The following is a 20,406-nucleotide window of genomic DNA, read 5'->3' as shown; positions in this document are numbered from 1 at the left end:
AATGGTTAGATGGAAAAATTTAGATGGAATGTATTAGATGTAATGGGTTTAGATGTATTGACTAGATACCAAACAAACACTTACACACAAGGTTTCTTGAATAAACAATTATTAATTTATCAGTCAGTAAGAATAAGCCTTCTTCAGAAGGGAGCAATGTAACAAATATATTTCAAAACCCACACTCTTAAGTTTCTAAAACAGCAAGTACACATTTGGCATGGCCCACACACACAACCTACACAGGTGACTCCAATAGTTGGGGTGCTGGGGACATTAATATATCACTGTTGCATTTAGAATATTCTTAGGAATAGGTAAAAGGAAAATGTTACTAGAACCAACAAGAGACCACAAATATTCTTAAGCAGGCAAATACATTTTGATCCCGCAAGCAGAGTCATTCAGTAGAACAGGATAATCCACAATCAATGGGCAAAAAGTCTATATAAACTGAAGCACTTCTGGTAGTTAGGTAAAAAAAGTTGTTGCACAATGTTTTAGAAGTCTTTGAAGAAAAAGAAGGACCAATGTAGGGCCACAAGCTGTTAGACTTCTGAGTAGTAGTCGATGCCAGCAATTCTACAATAAGAGGTAAATTCTCTCAGACTTTACAGTACCTTTGGATTGAAGAAAAGTGCAGCAGAGGACTTCTGTTCCTGTGCAGCTCTGCAGATCTCACTGTTCCTGGGCCTCAGTCGTGGGGACAAGAGGGAGGACTTCTGGGGACTCCTGCATTGCAATTGGACGGTCACCGCTCGCAACCGGCAATCTTCAAACAAGTGGCAATGCAGTGTTTCAGCTCCTTGCGACTACCGCAAATAGCAACACTGCGGTTCCTGGCTGTCGAGATGGCCTTTCCTTGCATCTGGGGTCTCAAACTTTGTTCGGGGGCTCAGGCTCGGCCAGACCTGCTTCCTGGGAGTCCAGAGGATATTCCTGGAGCTCTTGGCCAGCATAAAAGCAACACACACAATCTGGTTTCCTCTGTCTATTCAGTTTCCAGCTCTGAGAGGATGTCCAGGTGGCTTACTTTGGAGTTGATTGGTCCCACCAAATCAAAGGGAGAAGTCGTCCTTGCAGGGGCTTCTCTGTCGATGCTAATATGGAGTCTCAGCACAGCAGCAGGGCTTCAACAGGCAAACTGTTAGGACAGTTTTTCCGAAGTCCAACTAAGGGCTTAGTTAGTAAAACCATTCAACTGAGGCAGTACAAGTACAAGACTCCACTCTTAGTATAAGGCTGTACCACCTGAGTTCATGGTAGCGTAAACAGAGCAGCCAGGCTTATCGTAGGAGGGAGAGGGGGCTGTAGAATCAGTACAAGTGAAATTGTAATACAAATGATCCAAAGAAACACTGAAACACTTTGTATTGTAATACTAAAGGATTTATTTAAATACAGATCGGCCCAGATAAATCTAGCGGTAAGAAGGAAGTAACATTATATGAAATCACAGTATTAAAACACAACACTATACTTGATAGTACACAGACCCAAGTACAGGCCTTATTTGAAATACCCAACAGTAGTTCTAGGGAAGTCAAAACCTTTTCATACACATTCAGTATAGGTCAAGCCTATTTTTGGGGGAGTAAAATCCAATGGTTACTTTTTAGAATTACATTCAGTAATGCAAGGGCAGTAGACCCTTCCAGTTGTATAATGATTCCTAATACAAATCACTTAATCAGTCACCTGGGAAGAACAAGTTACTTACCAACTGGTAACTTTCTTTCGATTGGATGTTCCTCCAAAGTATTCCTCATTTTAGATGTATTCCATCCACTTTGCTTCTGCTGCTCTTCGGAAATGTTTTCGGCAGAGGGCGCCGTGTGTCGATGTCGTCGAGTCGATGGTCCCTCGAAAGGCTCCGTTGAGGGTGACGTCATCGGGTGTATAAGTAGCATGTGCGGCGCCAGTTGGCCTCAGTTCTGTTTTTTCCCCTTTTTATCTTTGATCTTGTACTGTGTAGATTGTGCCAGCAGACAGGTATGAGCCTTGCGAGACTTGAGATGGCAATAACCCGGAAAAATCTACAGAGGGGTAGGCTGGGAGGGCGATGAGGAATACGTTGGAGGAACATCCAATCGAAAGAAAGTTACCAGTTGGTAAGTAACTGGTTCTTCGAGTGGATTGTGTCCTCCAACGTATCCTCATCTTAGAGACTCCCAAAGCAGTATGGACAATTCCTCTGGAGGAGGGGATAGATTTTTCGATACTCTTAGATGGCCGAGTATAGTATTGCTTTTCCAAAAGTTAGCTCCCTAGACTGGGAAGCATCCAGGTTATAGAATTTTGAGAAGGTGTGTAGCGAAGACCAAGTTGCTGCTTCGCAAATGGATCTTATTGGAACACCTCTTTGAAGGGCCGTGGATGAGGCGATGCCTCTGGTGGAATGAGCCCTTAACCCTTCCAGAGGGTCTTTTTGAGCTAGTCTGTAGCATTCTGAAATGCAAAGCACAATCCAGCGTGAAATTGTCTGTTTTGTCACCGATTGACCCAGTTTCCTTCCTGTGTAACCTTTAAACAGCTGGTTGTCCACTCTAAGTCTGGAAAGTCTATAGATGTAAAATTTTAAAGCTCTTTTCGGATCCAACCTGTGTAATCCTTCCTCCTCCTTCGAAGGATGGTGTGGAGGATAGAATGCGGGTAAGACAATTTTCTGACTTAAATGAAAATCAGATATTACTTTCCGTAAAAATGATGGTTTTACCCTCAACACAACTCTGTCCTTATGGAACACAGTATAGGGTGGCCCAGAAGACAGTGCCTGCAATTCGCTCACTCTTCTTGCTGATGTTCGAGTAACCAAGAAGGTTGTTTTCCACGATAGTAATCTTAATGGACACGTGTGCATAGGCTCAAAAGGAGCACACATTAAGAATTTTAGGACCAAATTTAGATCCCAGATCGGTACTTGAAATGGGTGATGAGGAAACACATTAGTGAGTCCTTTTAAGAATTGTATTATCAAAGGAATTTTGAAGTAGGAGCATTCTTCCGATGAGCGCTTGAAAATGGATAGCGCCGCAAGGTAAAGTTTTATTGTTCCGATATTCAGACCTCTAAGTGCTAGGGTCATAAGGAAAGATAATACTTCCGGAATAGAACATAGAAAAAGATCGACATTCTTTTCTCTGCACCAGTTGCAAAACTTTTTCCAACGGCAACGGTATAGAGACTTTGTTGCTGGCCTTCTTTCCGAAAGCAACACCTCCATAACGTCATCTGGAAGGTTCCAAACCTGCATCTCAGCCTTTCAGATACCAAGCATGAAGGTTGAGCGTTTTGACCTATGGATGGAGAACCTGACCCTTCATTTGAGAGAGAAGGTTCTCTCTCTGAGGAAGACGTACTGGAGGACAGATGGACATGTCTAGAAGGTCCGGGTACCACATTCTCCTGGCCCAATCCGGGGCAATTAGAATCATGCAGCTCCGAAACCTTCTCAGCCTCCTGATGACCTGAGGAATGACGGGAATTGGAGGGAACGCGTACAATAGTGGGAAATTCCATTCCACCACAAACGCGTCCCCCAGGGCTCCTCTCGGGGGAAATTCCCTTGAGCAATACCTTTCGCATTGTCGGTTGCAAACAGGTCTACTTGAGGAGATCCCCAAAGGGCGAAGATCTCTTGAATGACTTCCTGAGCCAGTTCCCATTCGTGGGATACTGTGCTCTGCCTGCTCAGAGCATCTGCCGTCATATTCTCTTCCCCGGCTAGATGAATTGCCGTTAAAGAGATTCCTTCCTGAATCGCCCAATACCAGAGCTGCATTGCCTCTCTACACCTCCTCTTTTGTTTAGGTAGTGCATGGCCACTGTGTTGTCCGTCATTATCAGGACATTCTTTCCCCTGACAGATGGCAGGAAGGCCTTCAGCGCTAGTCTGATTGCCCTCAGCTCTAAAAGGTTGATATGCAGTTTGGACTCCGATGGAGACCAACGACCGTTGATTGTCAAATCGTTGGCATGAGCCCCCCACCCCAGGAGTGAGGCGTCTGTCACTACTGTGATCTCCGGCCATGGTTGCCAAAAAGGTTCTCCTTTAAGGATGTTCTCTGTACAGGTCCACAATAGAAGGTCTTGTCTGACCTTGTTCTAAATCTGAAGAAGATCCGTCATTTGACCCGAGAACTGGGACCACTGAGTCTTTAGGGCCCATTGAAGAGATCTCATCCTCAAGCGTGCCTCTGGCACCAGAAAGATGCAGGATGCCATGAGGCCGAGCAACCTTAAAAAAAGTCGTGAGCCTGGAGATTTTGGGCATTTTGGAATTTGGAAACCATCTGAAGAATGTCTTGAGCCCTCGACTTGGGAGGCAAGCTTTTTCCCCAAGGACGTGTGTAATACAGCTCCTATGTACTGAAGCTGTTGGGAAGGTGTTATCTGTGACTTCTTGAAATTGAGGGAGAAGCCCAGTTTGTGGAGGAAGTGGCAGGTGACTTTCAGATGATCCAGTGCTTGCTCAGCAAAACGCGCTCTGATCAACCAATAGTCCAGGTATGGGTAGACATGAATCCCCCCTCTCCTGAGGTGCGCTGCCACCACTACCATTAACTTGGTGAAGACCCTCGGGCGGAGGTCAACCCGAATGGCAGGACTCGTATCTGATAATGTGAGTCGCCAACTACGAACCTCAGGTATTTTGTGTTCTATAGCACCTTTCTCCAGCAGGGTTAAAACTTCCTGCTGTAGGAGCGGGTTTGAAGACTTCAACGGTTGTCTCCCTGGTGGATTGCTTTGAGGTTGCGTTAGAAAAGGAAGGCAGTAACCTTGGGCTATTATTTCTAGAGCCCAAACATCTGCAGTAATGGCTAGCCATTCTTGCAGATGCTGTGACAGCCTGCCCCCTACAGGTGTTTGTGATGCAAGTCCTCAAAGCGGTTTTGTGGCGGATGTTGCAGCCGCTGATGGCAGAGAGGCTGCAGCTGGAGCTGGAGCACCTATTCCTCGTCCTCCACGAGTGGCCTTTTTCTGGCCCCTTTGACTGGCCATTCCTCTTGCCTTTCCATATGAAGTGTAGTAACGATAGGATCGTCCCCTCCATGACTGTCCTTGCACACGAAAAGGCTGAGGTTGCCTAATAGCAGTTCCTAAAGATTTGGCAGCTGCTTTTGAGGTCTGCAACCTCTCAAGGCTCTCGTCAGCCTTGTTGCCAAAAAGGTGAGACCCGTCAAAAGGCATGTTCAGAAGGCGGTTCTGTACGTCCGGTGCAAAACCCGACTTCCATAACCACGCAAATCTGCACATTACTGTGCTAGTGCCCATGGACCTGCTTACACTATCCGCAGAGTCCAATCCAGATTGAAGGGATTCCTGCATGGCTTCCTTTCCATCTCTAACGATGGCTAGGAACCCTTCCCTTTCTTCCCCTTCTGGTATGTGCTCCGCCGCCATTGCAATGCACTCCCACAGAGTGTACGAAAATTTTGCCAAGGCACATGTGGAGTTGGCAGATTTTAATGCCATGCTCCTGGCTGAAAATACCTTCCGTGCCCAACCATCCACACGCTTATCGTCCCTGTCTGGTGGGATAGACGGTTATGCAAGTTTGTTAGAAGCTGTGGCTGCCTGTATGACCACACTCTCGGGAGTTGGGTGTTTGGACAGATAGCCGGGGTCGCTACTGGCCGGGCGGTATTTTGAGCTAAAGGATTTATTTACCGGAGGAACAGAATCCGGAGTTTCCCAATTCTTGGCCACCCTATTTTGCAGGGCTACATGAAAGGGTAGTACTGGGTCTTCGGTGGGACAATGGTCCAATATATCTGTTAAATCATCCTGGATGAATTGGGCTGATGGTCTAGCCCATCCTAAGTAATCTACTACGTTTGTCATTAATTGACGGTATGATGGACTGGCATGCTCTCTTGGTTCAGGTCTGCCATAGTCGTTTTCAGGAGATGTGTCAATGCCACTTGCATTGTGTAATGATTCCACCAAGTCCCTCATTCTGCTTTCTTCTGAAATCAAGCATTCTGGGACATTTGGGGTGCCATATTCTAGCCCAAAAAGTACATTCGCCTCATCAGATCTCTCCTGTTCCTCAAAAATTGAGGTCAGGGATTTGAAAAACTCCTTTCTGGGGAGAGGCTTGAAAACCTTCTCTGGGAGAGGAGAAGGAAGATGTCTAGTACCTGGCTCTGAGGACAATATAGTTTTTGTAACCTTATCCTTCTCTTTTTCTGGCTTCCCTGGCTTGGCTGGAGCCTTTGGCGCCGAGGGTTTCGGCGTCGATAACAGCAATGATGGCGTCAACGACACCGTGGTCGTCGACAGGGTCTGCTTCGAGGGCGTTGAGGCGACCTTCGAAGATTTTCCCTTCGAGGTATGATGGGTCTCGGACGGCGTCGAGGACCTCGAGCGGTCGACTCGACTCAAGCGTTTTTCACTCGGCGTCCTGGAAGGTTCCCTATCCTTCCTTTTTCCATCACCTGGGCTCGAGGGCACGCGAGTGTCGGAGCGATGACGCTCCCGGCTGGCTTCCGAAGAAGGCGCGGACCGAGGCTTCGCTTTTTCAAACACCTCCATCATTTTGACCCTGAATGCTTCCCACTCTTCGACGTGCGTGGGGCATTTCATCTTTTTTGGTGACTCGTCTGACGACGAGGTGGGGGGAGACCTGTGGCGTTGTTTCTTCGATCTTTTTGACGAAGACGACAAGCGATGGGAATCGCTACGGGACCTCCATCTATGCCTTTCACGTCGAGGAGAATTCTCCTCACGGGATCTCCAATCAACGCTAGAGGTTTTTAGATCGGTTTTTTCGACCTACCTGTAGCTTTCCTCTCCTCTCTCGCAAGGCCTTCCCCGTCATCGCCAGACACTTCGTACAGGCCACCATGTCGTGGCCTTCTCCGAGGCACCACAAACACTCTCGATGCAGGTCCGTGATCGCCATTTTTGACCCACACGATTTGCACTTTTTGAATCCCGATTTCGGGGTCGTGGTCGATGACGAGGACATATTTCGTTATTATATATTCTCACAGAACTCGAGGCGCGTTGAATGTCCGAAGCAACGTATACTGTGGAAAAGCGAAACTGAGGCCAACGGACGCCGCGCATGCTACTTATACACCCGATGACGTCATCCTCGACGGAGGCCTTCGAGGGACCATCGACGCACGGCGCCCTCTGCCGAAAAGATTTCCGAAGAGCAGCAGCAGCAAAGCTGGATGGAATACATCTAAGATGGGGAATACGTTGGAGGACACAATCCACTCGAAATATACTTTTGGTGAATAGTGGAACACTTATTCTAGCTACAGTAAAAACCTATAACTACTTTTGTGATGACACACAGTTATACTAGATGAGTAAAACCTAAGGATGTAATATACCATTACAGGTGCTTTTGAAATCAGGGAACCCCAGATTGAGGTAAGCAGTAACTCTTGTAATTTATTTTTGGGATGGCACACAGCTAACACAAGGTAAGTAAAACCCACATACTTTTTTAACTTCGCAATGAAGGGGAAAGTAAAATCCAATGTTACACTTTTTCGGAATGACTCAGTTATTCTAGGTAGGCAACAACCTAATGTAGACTTATTCTGGACAGGTTAGCAGCAGGTCAGGGGAAGCAAGACCCAGTTGGGGGACCCTCCTACAATTATCCGCAAAGGACTCATCTGGTAAAACCAACACTTTACTTTTAGGAACCTAATCACAGGAGAGTAAAATACCTTCACATCTACTTTCTATTAGAATGGCTAAACAGCTTCCAAGTAAGAATAGATGTTAACCGTACTTTTAATAATAGTGCATCACACATTCAAGATCAGTAAGTGTGTAACTGTTCACTCTTGGAGTTACAGTTACCAACCAACTATTTATAAGTAAGTAACTTTTAAACACTTATTTTCTTTTCTAGGCAAAAGTTCCAATCCCTTGAAAGTCTTTCCCTTTTCCCTTATTCTTGGAGCATGAGTGTTCTCAGTGGCAGAAGGGGGACACTAGGACTAGTATCCAACAGGCAGTGTCGGGATAGGTTCTTTAGTAGCATAGGAACAAGTTATTTACCTGTAACTGTTGTTCTCCAGCATTGGTCTGGCATGGATTCACATGCTCATGAATATTCCCCGTCAGGCAGGGAATCCTCGGTAAAAGAAAAAAACAGTTTCAGTTTAGGTTCTGAACGGTCTTTCTACTAATAACCAATCACTGGTCTCTGAATCATACTGCTCCCAGCCAATGACTGCCCTCTACCTAAGCCCCTCCTCTGGCAGCCATCTTCAGATTTGGCAGCATGAAAAGTGGCAGTAGGACCAAGAGATGAGCCGCAGAGGGGTAGGAGGGAGGGTTCGCATGTGAATCCATGCCAGACCCATGCTGGAGAACAACAGTTACAGGTAATTAACTTCTTCCTTCTCCAGCATGGGGTCTGTCATGGATTCACCATGAATAACAGAATACATAGCAGTACACATGCACAACCACGGGAGGTGGCAAGGCTCAACAATAAGCATTTCAACAACTCAACATTAAGCATCTCTTACCTCCTCACCAGGCTCACCTTCAAGCGAACAGGTTGCGCAGCACTGCCTGGCCGTCTCTGGACTCCTCCCTGGAATCCCGGTCGACACAGAAGAATCTCATGAAGGTGTGCGTCGACCTCCACGTAGCAGCCCTGCAGATGTCCAGCAGGGGCACACCAGACAGGAACGCCATAGTAGCAGCGATCACTGTGGTTGAATGGGCTCTCGGACGGCCGGGCCACGGTCAGTTTGCCAACCGGTGACCGTGCATGATGCTGCCGGAGAGCCATCTGGAAATGGAAGCCTTGGAGAGTGCCTTCCTTTGGTTGAAAGCGCCAAAGTTCACAAACAGCTGTTATGTATTCCAAAAACTCTTTGCGCGGTTCACATAGAACTTCAGCACTCTAGCTACATCCAGCAAGTGCAAAATCCTTTCAACAGGCGACAAAGGAGACGGGAAGAAAACAGGTAACACCAAGGGCTGGTTGAGATGAAGTCTGATGGCACCTTGGGCATGAAGGAGGGGTGCGTCCTCAACACTACCCCTCGTCTCGTGGAATGTCAGGTATGGAGGTTTACAGGAGAGGGCCTGGATCTCTCCCACTCGTTGTGCAGGGGTGACGGCCACAAAAAACGCTGTCTTCCACGATAGGAACTTCTGCAGCACCGAATGCAAAGGCTCGAATGGAGGGCCCATGAGCCTGGTCAGCACCACATTGAGCTCCACGCCGGGGCCGGAGCTTTCACCGGCGGGAACGAGCGGAACAGTCCTTTCATGATCTCCTTTACCAGGCGGTGCGACGACTGCCCCGGAGTTCTGGTGTAGCGTGAGATAGCCGCCAGATGAATTTGGATGGATGCATGCGCCAGCCCTGCCTTGGCCAGCGACAGCAAGTACGGCAGCACTTGAGGGGCCATAAACCGTAGAGGGTTGATCTTCTGTGCACGGCACCAGACAGACAACCTCTTCCATTTATGTCCATAGCACTTCAGAGTCGAGAAAGCCCTGGACTTGGCAAGTACCTCCTTGCTGTCCACCGGGATATCGTAGCCTCCGAACTCTAGTGCTGCAGGAGCCAGGCCTGCACGTTCAGCGACCTTGGGTCGTGGTGCAGGATCGCGCCTCCTTCCCTGGCGAGAAGATCTGCATCCATCAAAAGCTTGACAGGAGGGGACGCCGACATGTCCAGAAGGTCCAGGTACCATATCTGTCTCAGCCACGCCGGTGCGACGAGGATCATCTTGCACCGGGACCATCTGAGTTGACTGATGAGTCGCAGAAGCAACGGTGGCAACGCATAGAGGAACAGGCCGTCCCAGGGGAAGGAGAATGCATCACCCATGCTCCCCGGCTGGGGAAACCTGCTGGCGAACCACCGGCACTTGGTGTTCGTTGCAGTCGCGAACAGATCTATCTGGGGATTGTCCCAACGTCTGAATAGGAGATCCACTTGATCAAGCCGGAGGTCCCACTCATGGCACGAGCGCAGCTCCCTGCTGAGTGAGTCGACGACGGTGTTCTTTACTCCTGCCAGGTGGAAGGGTACCAGGAACATCCCCTGGGCGATGGCCCAGTGCCAAAGGTCCTGCGCCTCCTTGGATAGAGCTGGGGATCTGGTGCCCCCCTGCTTCAGGATGTAGAACATTGTGGTGGTGTTGTCAGTGAAGACCCGTACCACTTTGCCCTTGAGGGACGGAAGGAAGTATCTGAGGTCCCAGAACACAGCCCGGATCTCCAGGACGTTGAAGTGTAGAGACCTCTCCTCCGGGCACCAAAGGCCTCTTGCGTGGAGATCTCCAGTGTGCACGCCCCATCCCTCCAGGGAGGTGTCCGTCATCTGTGGAATGTGGTTTTCCTTCCTGGCCACTGGTGGAAAATGGGGACACTTGTTTTTCCGGGTCAGGGCATACAACACCCAACGGTCAGTGGAGATGGACTTCCACACTCCGACAAAGTTCGCCAGCCGGCCTCCCACCGGGGTGCTCAGGTGGGGGCCTGACATCACAGCCGGTTCAGTCTTGCTTCGTCGAGGCCCTTGGCGACAATGACTGTCCACCAGCCTTGTTGCGGCCTCTGTAGGCTTCCTGCGAAGAGCGGGCTGCCTGGCGGTATGACGAGGAGCTGCGGCAGAATCCTTTGGAGGCACCCTGAGACTTTCCTCCGGATGTCCGAAAGGACGGCAGTTGCTGATGGAGTGCCCAAGGCCCAGGCCGTCTTGGTGTCCGCCTTGATGGCCTGCAGTGACTCGTCCACTGCCTTGCCAAACAGGTTGTTTCCGTCGAAGGGCAAGTCCAGTACCCTGGTCTGCACGTCCTGACAGAAGTCGGTGGCCCTGAGCCAACTGCGCCGGCAAAGCTAAACGCTGTGGCCCATCTTGCGAAAACCGGTGTCGGCCATGTCCATGGCCACCGTTATGGCGTGGTCTGACGCCACCTCATCTTCCTGCAGGATTTCCAGGGCTTTCGTCTGGGAGGAAGTCCAGGAGGGGAGCAATCTTAAACCACAGCTCCCTGTCGTAGCGGGCCACGATCGCGAGGGCGTTGGCTGCCTTGATGGTCGTCGCTGCCGTTGTCCCATGGCGTCCAGCTTCATCCCCTCGCCGTCCGGTGGAGAAGTGGAAGTTGATGCCATCGCCCCAGCCGATTTCTTCTTGGCCGCCGCGGAGACCACCGAATCTGGGGACGGCTGTGCCCTGAGGCACATAGGCACGGAGTCTGGGACCCGGTACTACTTCTCATACCGGTCCCTCTTCACAGGGGCCGTGGGTGGGTTATTCAGAAGGGAACGTCCTTTGTCCCAGATGTCGTCTAGTAACAGGACTGAGAGGACGATCTTCCTCTTGGCCTCCCATTGTTGGTAGAGGAACCCCTCCTTCTGCTCTTCGGGGCATAGCTGGAAAAGCTCAGATGCCCTGGCGATCATGGCGTGAAAGGAGCCAATTTCGTCGGGAGGGGAACTCGGAGACGGGGTGATGGAAGATCCGTTCCGTCATCACCCCCGTCGGCCGTCCCCGCTGTCTCCGTCTCCTCCCTCGGTGGGGTGGGGGGTGGAGGTGAAGGATGGAAGGGTGGGGGAGGATGGACTCGCCACCGCTTGGGTGGAGGACTCCCCGATGGTCCAGGCGCCGCTGGATCATCCACTGGGGGCAAGGGTAGCCTCTTCCTCATCTCGGTGCACAGGGTTTGCAGTGCCAGCAAAATGTCATCCTGCCTGTCTGTCGGCAGTGGCAACGGTTGCGACGGGAGCGCAGACGTGGTGTCCAGTTCCTCATCGATCTGCCATTCTTCGTCAGCTCCACCGTCGCTCTCTACGTCCGCCTCATCGGGATCCTTCCCGCGGGCCCTCTCCTCGAACCTCTTGTCCAAGGTTGCCTTGACGACAGACTGCTCGTCCTCAGAAGATGTATCCGAGTCCGTTAGGGCTGCCTCGGCCCCTCCTCTTTCTCCTCATGGGGTTTCACAGGGGTCTTTTCGATAGGCTGGAGATTCCCTCCAGGACAGCAGGGAAACTCTAGGCCTGGAAGTCGTCTCCACTGGGGTCGCCTCCGCAGGCTTTGCCAGGGCCGCCCACAACTCCCTCAATCGAGGCCTTAGCCGGGTGAATCTGGCCTTCACCACCTTGGGTGCGTCTGAGGCCTTCACCGTGGGGGGGAGGGTCACTGCCCCGCTCCCTCTTGGCTTTCTCCGTCGGGAGCAGCCGGGGCTTCTCCCGAAGTTTACCCGGGTTCTCTGACTTCCTTTTCCCCGAGCCGGAGATGGAGCGTTGGCTCGTGGTTGACGGCGTCTGTGACATCGCGCCCTTCCTGGCAGCCGAGGAGCCCGAACCAACGGCGCTTCCGGTGCCCGCGGACTCGCAGTGCTTTGCCTTCTGTTGGGCCCCCGTCGACGGAGCGCCCTCAAAGGTCTTAGAAGACCGCTCGTATTTCTTCTTCTCACCTGCTGCTGGGCTCTAGCGAGTCGTGTACGATGGTCCTTCATGGTCCGGGCCGACATATTCTTGCAGAACGCACAGTCTTCCTCCACCTGCAACTTGTCGGCGTGAAGGCAGTAGAGGCACTGGGAGTGCTCATCTTCCTTGAAGACGTTCTGTAGTCCACATCCTGGGTAGATCCTAAACAACTTGGATCCAACGGGCATCGAGTCTCCTTTGTCTTGGGCCATCTCCACGCGGGGTAGGCCTTAAAAATCTTCTGGAATCCTCCAAGAAGTTAAATTCTACGGAAAATAAATAAATAAAAATCGCCCTTGAAGGGCGTAGAAATTTCCGAAATGGGTCCCTGTAATCGGAAGATGAAACCGTGGAGCTTGAGGCTCGATTTGACCGAAAAATAAAGAGTAAACTCTTTGGAAAACGCAACACACAGTAAAAGCTCGAGAGCTAAAGCATGAGGACTTCCAACACTTGTATGTGCGGTAAAAATCTGAAGATGGCTGAAAGAGGAGGGGCTTAGGTAGAGGGCCGTCATTGGCTGGGGGCAGTAAGACCCAGAGACCAGCGATTGGTGATTAGTAGAAAGACAGTTCAGAACCTAAAATGAAACTGATTTTTCTTTTACTGAGGATTCCAGCCTGACAGGGAATATTCATGAGCATGTGAATCCATGCCAGACTCCATGCTGGAGAAGTCAGAGTTCCTTAGGAAAACTGGCCAACCAGGTAAGTACTTTACTTTAGAGTTAGAAGAGGGTCCAGGGGCTTGGCAGAAGACACCCTAGCAGGATTCTAGCAGTGGCACTGGGTGCACTGGATGAGAGGCCTCCCCATCACAGAAACAACCCACAGCTACACAGAAATTTTAACAGGTTTAAGGTAAGTACATACCCAAGCCAACACAGTACCTCAGCATTGAAGAAGATTTAGCAGTAGGAGGACTTCAGGGTCACCCGGTCAATGGATTCCTTGTCGTGGTGACTGAAGATAAGGCCTCGGAAGGAACTTTGCAGCAGGGATCGATGAAGGCTCTAGGCAAGGTTTCCCTCGTGGCTAAATGTGGTTCTGCGCATTTGGTGCCTTTTCAAGTGGCACAGAAGACAGAAAATTACAGTTGAATTCTCGTCGTTACAAAGGTCCAGCACTCTGTTGAGGGGACTTTTCGGACTCGATTTGTGTCTCTGGAGATCCACCAGGACGCCTACAAAGTTTCAGCGAGATTCAGAATTCGGAAGACCGTGCAACGCACAATGGCTTGATGTCCCAGGGTATTGGGGTATTGCAACAATGCAGGTCGCAGCCATGCATAGGATGGCTCAAAATGCAGGTCTCCTTGAGTCTAGTGGGTCTCACCAGGCTCAGGGTCGGGGTCATCATTTTCAGAGTCCCCAGGTCGATTGGAAGGAAGGGCTACAGCAGACTCTGTTTACACAGCAGGCTCTCCGGTAGCTGGAAATCATTTCAGCCGCTTCTCCTTCATCTTCCTCTTCTGTTTCGGTTCCAGTGGTTGACTTTTCTTCAGCTTCCAGTTTCGCAGTATTTATCATGAACTACAGCACAAATACTGCATTCTCTCCCCGCATTTTACAAGAAGGGGCTGTCTTGTTGTCCAATCAGGACAGCTAGCCCCCGCACTGGGATTTGTCTCCATTCAAGCAAGGCGTAAAACAAAGGACTTTGGACTCCTCCCTCACTTCCAGCTCTCACAGACAGACTGGAGCCTGTACAGGGGACTCCCGCCGAAGATGAAAATCACACAAAGGAATGTCCCACCCTGGATGTCAGGGGAAGGAACAAGAAATGACAAGAAACACTAAAATGGCAAAAAAAGAAGACAGGCGCCTTTTTGGTAAAATGTGCACCCTTAGGTGCCTTTACTGCAGCTGTGAACACAGCCCGCGGTAAAGGTGCACCAAATGAATACAAGGTATCACTGCCACCAGCCATTGAAGGTAAGCTTGTCACTAACAGAATTGTTACAGTTTTAATGTAGAAGGGGATACTTTGTATTTCCCCAGCACTCCACATAAGGTGGGGTGTGCTGGTTTCATATAATAAATTGTAAAAGGGATCCAAAGATCCTTTCTACCCTTGGGAACTGTAGTTCACCCAAGGTTGGCAAAAGAAAGTTAAAAGGGGAGCCAATAGGGCAACCCAGCAACAACAAGCACTAATTGCCAATAAGTTGTTAAAGAGGATAACTTTAAAAAGACACTATGGAGAGTCTTAAAAATGACACCTATAAAAAGAGTTAAATATTATGTGAGTGTGGAAAAAGGTTCCCACTCACTGAGGTATTAAGGAAAAATATCCCACTAGTAAAGCATAAGGTTCTGGGGTTGACCCAGGTCAGGAAGATTTACCAGTTCTGTGTAAATCTTACCTAACACAAACCAACGGTCCAGGAGTTGCAGCAGGTGTCTTAAAGTTTTCTTTGGATTCCTTCGTCCAGTGGTCGACTCTGCCTTCCAAGCCAAAAAGCCTCATCTTTTATGCAGCTTGGTCCCATTCATTCCAGCTGAGCTGTCAGTCACCCAGCAGGGTGGCTGTCCTTGCCGGACAGCCAGCTGGCCAATCACCACAGAGTGCATCTGGGTCTCCTAGGAGACTAAGCACAGGGAGTTTCGGGCACATCCCTCACTTCCTGCTCCCGCCAGACACCCTGGAGCCAGAGGTGGGCTTCACTCGTGAATCCCACCAAAGCAAGGACGAACAAAGGGACCAAACCTGGGTTGGCACGCAGAGTAAATCTCAAGAAGGACCTTTCCACAAAATAATGGCGAAAAAAGAAGACCGGGGCCATTTTAACAAAAACGGCACCCTTGGGTGTTTTACCGTGGCTGCGAACGCAGCCACAGTAAAAACCCATAATGGTAGTAAAAGTAAACCACTGCCACAGCCATTCATCGAGGAAAAAGTTACATTTAAATGTTACATGAGACGCTAGACAAAAGGGATACTAGGTAACCCCTCCAGCATGAGGGTCTAGAAAGTTAGAAATGGAAGTAAAGTAAATTTCACTCTCCGAAACAGCAGTTTATTCTAGAGCAGGCATTTAAACCTTTTGGAAATCTGAAAGACTTCCCTGTGTCACTGCACTGACGGTGCTGTGCAACACAATTTAAAAGATGATGCCTATGGAGTTTGTCAGACTCCACAACCAAAAGAAACAGTACAAAATCACATTAAATTACATGAGAGAGTGGAAATAAATAAATAAATAAAAATAATGAGTCTTACTCTCACCAGGTTAATAAAAAATCAAGTCCTCAAAATCCAGCAACATTGCTGGCTGTCTCTAAGGTAGAGGGAATTGGCAAATATCTGAGAATTCTCCCTTACAAGAAGGACTAACAAAGGACTACCACGCTAATAATGGCTAAAAAAGAAGGGAGGCCCCAAGTTGGTACTTGGATGCCCCTCTATTGGGCACTACCGAGGCTATGGACATAGCCTGCGGTACACAAATTACACAATAGTTGGTATAACACATCCACTGCCACCAGCCATAACTAGGAGTTTGTCTATGTGACTAAAAAGTCACAGGAGAAGAAAGAAGGACGATACTAGGTATCCCTTTGGCACTCCACTGAAGGTGCTGTGTGCCAATCTCTCAGACTATAGATTTTTGGGAGAGATACCTTAAGAACTGCAGTTACTCGAGGATATAGAAAAGGAATGTTAAAGGTGGGGCCTTAAGGGTCCTCAGCAAACACTGCGCATAACGAGCTGTGTGCTACAGTAGTAAAACACAGATGCCTTTAAGAGCTATGGAGCAGACAGACAGACATGTATTCTACCATGCAGGTAGAATACAAAGAATAGAGTTCCAAAAGACTGAGCCCACAAGAATGAATGGGTGGAAAAAGGCTCCACTCTTTCAAGATTGAAAGAAAAAGGTCCAGAAGTCGAGCAAAAAGTGCTGGGGGTCTCACTAACTAGGAGAGGGGAAGAAGCATAAAAATGATAAATCTCCCTAACAGCCTTTAGCGAGACTTTGGAAAATGACTTACTGGCGTCAAATATAAGTTAAATAACTGACCGGTTGAGGGATCTGACCTCGTCAACATGTACCAGGGTACTTGCAAGAGCAACTCCTGCCCTACAGGTGAGGTGTGGGAGTTGGAAAGACTCCAGTCTCCGATCATTTAGTCAGGCACTGGTAGAAGGGACAAATTGCCACTTGCCCCATACCAACTCTGCAATGTTCTTGGCAGTGTCCTTTCTTTTTCCCCTAGGACCACAAGTAATAGGATTCTTAGCGGTAAAGACCAGAGCCTGCAGCTCACCTGAGAGCGAAACGCAGAACAGATGTGGAATGCCACACACACACCAAACTTGCAATGTACGATACAGGATACGAACTGTGAAATTGACTGCTTTTAGCGACCCCCCCATTACCAAACGCCGGCTGACCCACCTACGACATGGGGCAGGGCTAAAAGTCAGTTATATGTTTTCTGATATTTGTAACCCACTCCAGGAATTGGCCTGGGGAACCAGCTGAGGGGGGAAAACAAATAGAAGGGGTGGAAAGATCGAGAATGTGGTTGTTTGGCTGAGGTCAAGAAAGGAGAAGAATGCAGACCAAGATACAGAGAGTGGTTGCAAGGTGATTAATTTGTTGCTGAGTGCAATTGGTACTTGGGAGTGCACGTAAGGTGAGTGAATGAAACCAAAGGAGAATTTGGGGTGCAAGTGATTGTGATTGGGAAAGGTGACTAGGAGAGTGACTGTGGGGAAAGATGTTTGAGGTGAGTAGTAGAGAGCAGTAGGAGGGGAGGGGTGAAGTAGCAACTAGAGCAGAGGGTAGGAGAGAATATTGGACTGGCAAGAGAGACTGTGGGAGGAAAAGGAGGAGAGAAGAAGGAAGATCAGGGCTATGAATGAGGGGATGAGAGGGAAGAGCAAGTAGATCATGGGTAATTAGAAGGCACCTTTTCAATTTAAGAAAACCATTGTTATTCTTGTAGGATCCCTGCATAGGCTAAATGGAGACGGCTACATAAATTGTTTGCCTTTAGGCCATCACCAGTAGTCAGTCAGCTAAAAGATAGTGGGGGCTACACATCTCTATTGACTATCTAGGGATTTATGGACACCTGGGTTGGGGAGGGAAAAGCTAATGAAAGAGCAGAGAGTGAGAAGAGAGAGACATCCCTTAGTAAGCCCCTCTCAAACCTTTCAATAAAAACCATTCAAGTATCTTTGAGATTGGCGTTTTCTTGACGCTATCTGTGACTTAACCAAAAAGCCAGTAAACTGACCGCGGGATTACCACTAGCAAAAAGAAAACCAAAAATGTTCCTCACCAACATTCCCCAAAACAGTATCCCATTTTATTTCAGCTGTTCTAGACCAATGCAATACACTGCATATTAGAAACTCCAATCCATCCAAAGTGTAGCAATTTAATTCATGCGAGAGGGAAAAACATCCAAACGTTGACAAAAGCAACCATAAATGGCTAATATCCAAAGAACTATGCCAGTTGCAAATCCTGGTGTTACTGCAAAAATAGCCTAGATTGAATTTAATGCCATCCATCTTACTCGTGATAGATAACACGCGCACCTCCACTACATTGGGACAGATCCACCAAGAAGAACATGATTAAAAAAACAGAATTTTTCTTTTTTAAATAGATACGTTTTTGAATAGCAGGTACACACCTCAGTCCACCTACCAGTGATATACAAATGAAGTCATCAACACATCAGACGCCATTCGATTCAGCACACCATCACATCTATACTTATTATCTCGGCAGCTTAACAGGCGCAACTCCAAAAGCCAGCATCTGTTCAGTGTGTTCATACTCCACTAGCCCATGCTAAAAACTGGCACCAGGAGACCAATCCATTAGTATAAGTCACATCATGTTTCCACCCAATACATCAGCATGTGGCATCCTCACACACCTTCCGCAGTACCTCCGCTTCCCTGGCCAGCAGTGGTGCTCTGTTTAGGCTGGTCAGAGTTTCCTCTGTCTGACGTCAGACTGCAGGCATCACTTTCTCTCTTCTTACATCCCTCGGGATACAGCTCTCCTGCCTCAGAATCTGGGTCCTTCTGCCTTTTCTTCTTCTTCCTCCTTCTACACTCCAGGAGGGCATCTTCTGAGGTGATGGAGTTGCTACTTTAGATTTAGAAAAAAGAGAAAGTCAATACTGCTGCATTCAAATGAAGTTGCACACAGCTTTCCTACCCATAGTTCTCTGTGGCCACGCCTGAGAAGGATGCTCAGCCCTGCCCCCCCACCCCGACCGCCCCCTTTAGATTCTGGGTATTCCCTTTTATTTCCCATTTGGAATATATAAAAGCGACAAGTCACAGAATTCCAAGCAACGACATCAATGGATTGCTTTCTCAGGCATGGGCACAGATAACTTGAGAGCTCTGTGAAACACAGCTTGTAGTCCCCATTTAAAGATGCACATAACGACAGAAGCTGGGCTTCTTTTCCCTGCTCCCAATAATTGTAACTGTGGATCTTGGTGTCAAGGAAAAACATTTTAGGCAGCTTGAAAGATCAAAAGGGAACCAGAACACCACATGCTAAGCCATGGTTTTAGATCATGGTGAGGTTATCTTCGAACAGATTTACTGCTTTGTGAGGTCAGCCATAATCTGGTCTGTGCAGAAGAGAGGGGAAGGCGAGAGGTGGTCTATGGGTCGATGCCACATTGGTGGCCTCCAGCAGCAGTGCTTGAAATAAAGCAGCAACTGGAGCTCATTTATAGAAGGTTGCTGATAACTATTTACAGAAGGCTACATTAAGGCAGCACTGCTGCACAGTCTCAAATGGGGAACTGCTTGATAGCTAAAACTATGGGTGCAGAAAGCACACCAATGCTATAAAGCAGCTATTATAGAATGTAGAGCAGAGGCAAGCTGAAGGTTCAGAAGCAAACCAGGCCTCATTGGGTATATGTTCAAGAGGCGTTCAGCATTTATTATGGGGCATAAAGTCATTGTAATTGGTTATTTATCATGTGCTTAATACCCAGAGGTTTCTAACCGCGGAGGGATCGAACCTGTGTTGCTCCGCATAGGCTTGCTTCCAAGGCAAGCGCATTGCACCCGAGTTATCCTCCTGAGAAAGTCCTGCGCAAAGGCTGTCGCATATGCATGAAATGGAGTCTGCATAGGCAAAGGTCCTGAAAGTAGAACTAAAACATGATGATTCACACATTACAGTATGCAATGCATAATTGCAAATATTGAAATAAAACTCTACAAAGTGTCACAGTAGACACACCCTTACTCTGCAAAAAGCTGCGCCAAGCTGTCACCACCATATGAACGGCCAACACATGGCCAAACTAATAACCAACATCCAATTTAGGAACACTATTTTAGAAGAACCCAACTTGGAAGATCACACAGCTGCAACCCCACTGGATGACAGCCACATGACAACAAAACTCCCTCTAGTGCAGCTTTCCCAAGGCATCCAGCCAAGCAACCCCAACTAAGGGCAGTATACAACTAGGGCTACTGCCCCAAATATGCATCAATCTAAAACCAAGGCATTCAAATAGTTGTGGCACCACCCCCTCTCCAACACGAGAGAAGCAATTATCTGGCACTTCAATTGTAATGCAATGTAGCTTCCACATACATTCCTGGTGGTTTTACACCTTTTGAAAGCCTTTTGTGATGAATCTGATGGAGTCCTCACTAGTTTCCGGTGACTACCACATGTGTGCTCAGGGGATGGCAGCTACTTCCTGATCCTGACCCCTGGTGATACCAGGCAATTACAAGTGCGTGAATATAAGAGCAAAAAAACACTAGCGGGCGAGCACACCAGGTATCATGACCAAAACAAAGGCCAACGAAAGTGGTGTCTGATTTTGGTATTGACAAAGAAGAAATACGAGAACCTATCTGAAAGAAAACGCGAAGAAGAATCCAAGGGCAGGGAGGCACCCTCTGGTGCAAGGAACCATATCCTTGAGAGACATTTTGCAGGAGTTACCCATTT

The 20,406-nt window shown here is 48.5% G+C and overlaps 1 protein-coding gene across 5 annotated transcripts in view; it reads right to left on the bottom strand.

The window, feature by feature from the left end:
* The window catches only part of USP36 (ubiquitin specific peptidase 36), a 1,150,746-nt gene that overhangs the window by 319,955 nt on the left and 810,385 nt on the right, over positions 1–20,406 (bottom strand). For 4 of the 5 annotated variants that reach the window (XR_011305183.1, XM_069655231.1, XM_069655234.1 and 1 more), the window contains one exon: positions 18,338–18,555. Coding sequence is in view for 4 of the 5 variants with exons in the window: in XM_069655231.1 (XP_069511332.1) it covers positions 18,338–18,555 (218 nt within the window). In the remaining variant the exon portion in view is untranslated. The remainder of the gene's footprint in view (positions 1–18,337; positions 18,556–20,406) is intronic. The other variant, XM_069655233.1, reaches the window with a different exon arrangement.

The sequence above is a fragment of the Ambystoma mexicanum genome, chromosome 3q (genome assembly GCF_040938575.1).
Source record: "Ambystoma mexicanum isolate Mex_15411 chromosome 3q, UKY_AmexF1_1, whole genome shotgun sequence".
Taxonomy (NCBI): Eukaryota; Metazoa; Chordata; class Amphibia; order Caudata; family Ambystomatidae; genus Ambystoma; species Ambystoma mexicanum.
This window is presented reverse-complemented; position numbering and strand designations above follow the sequence as displayed.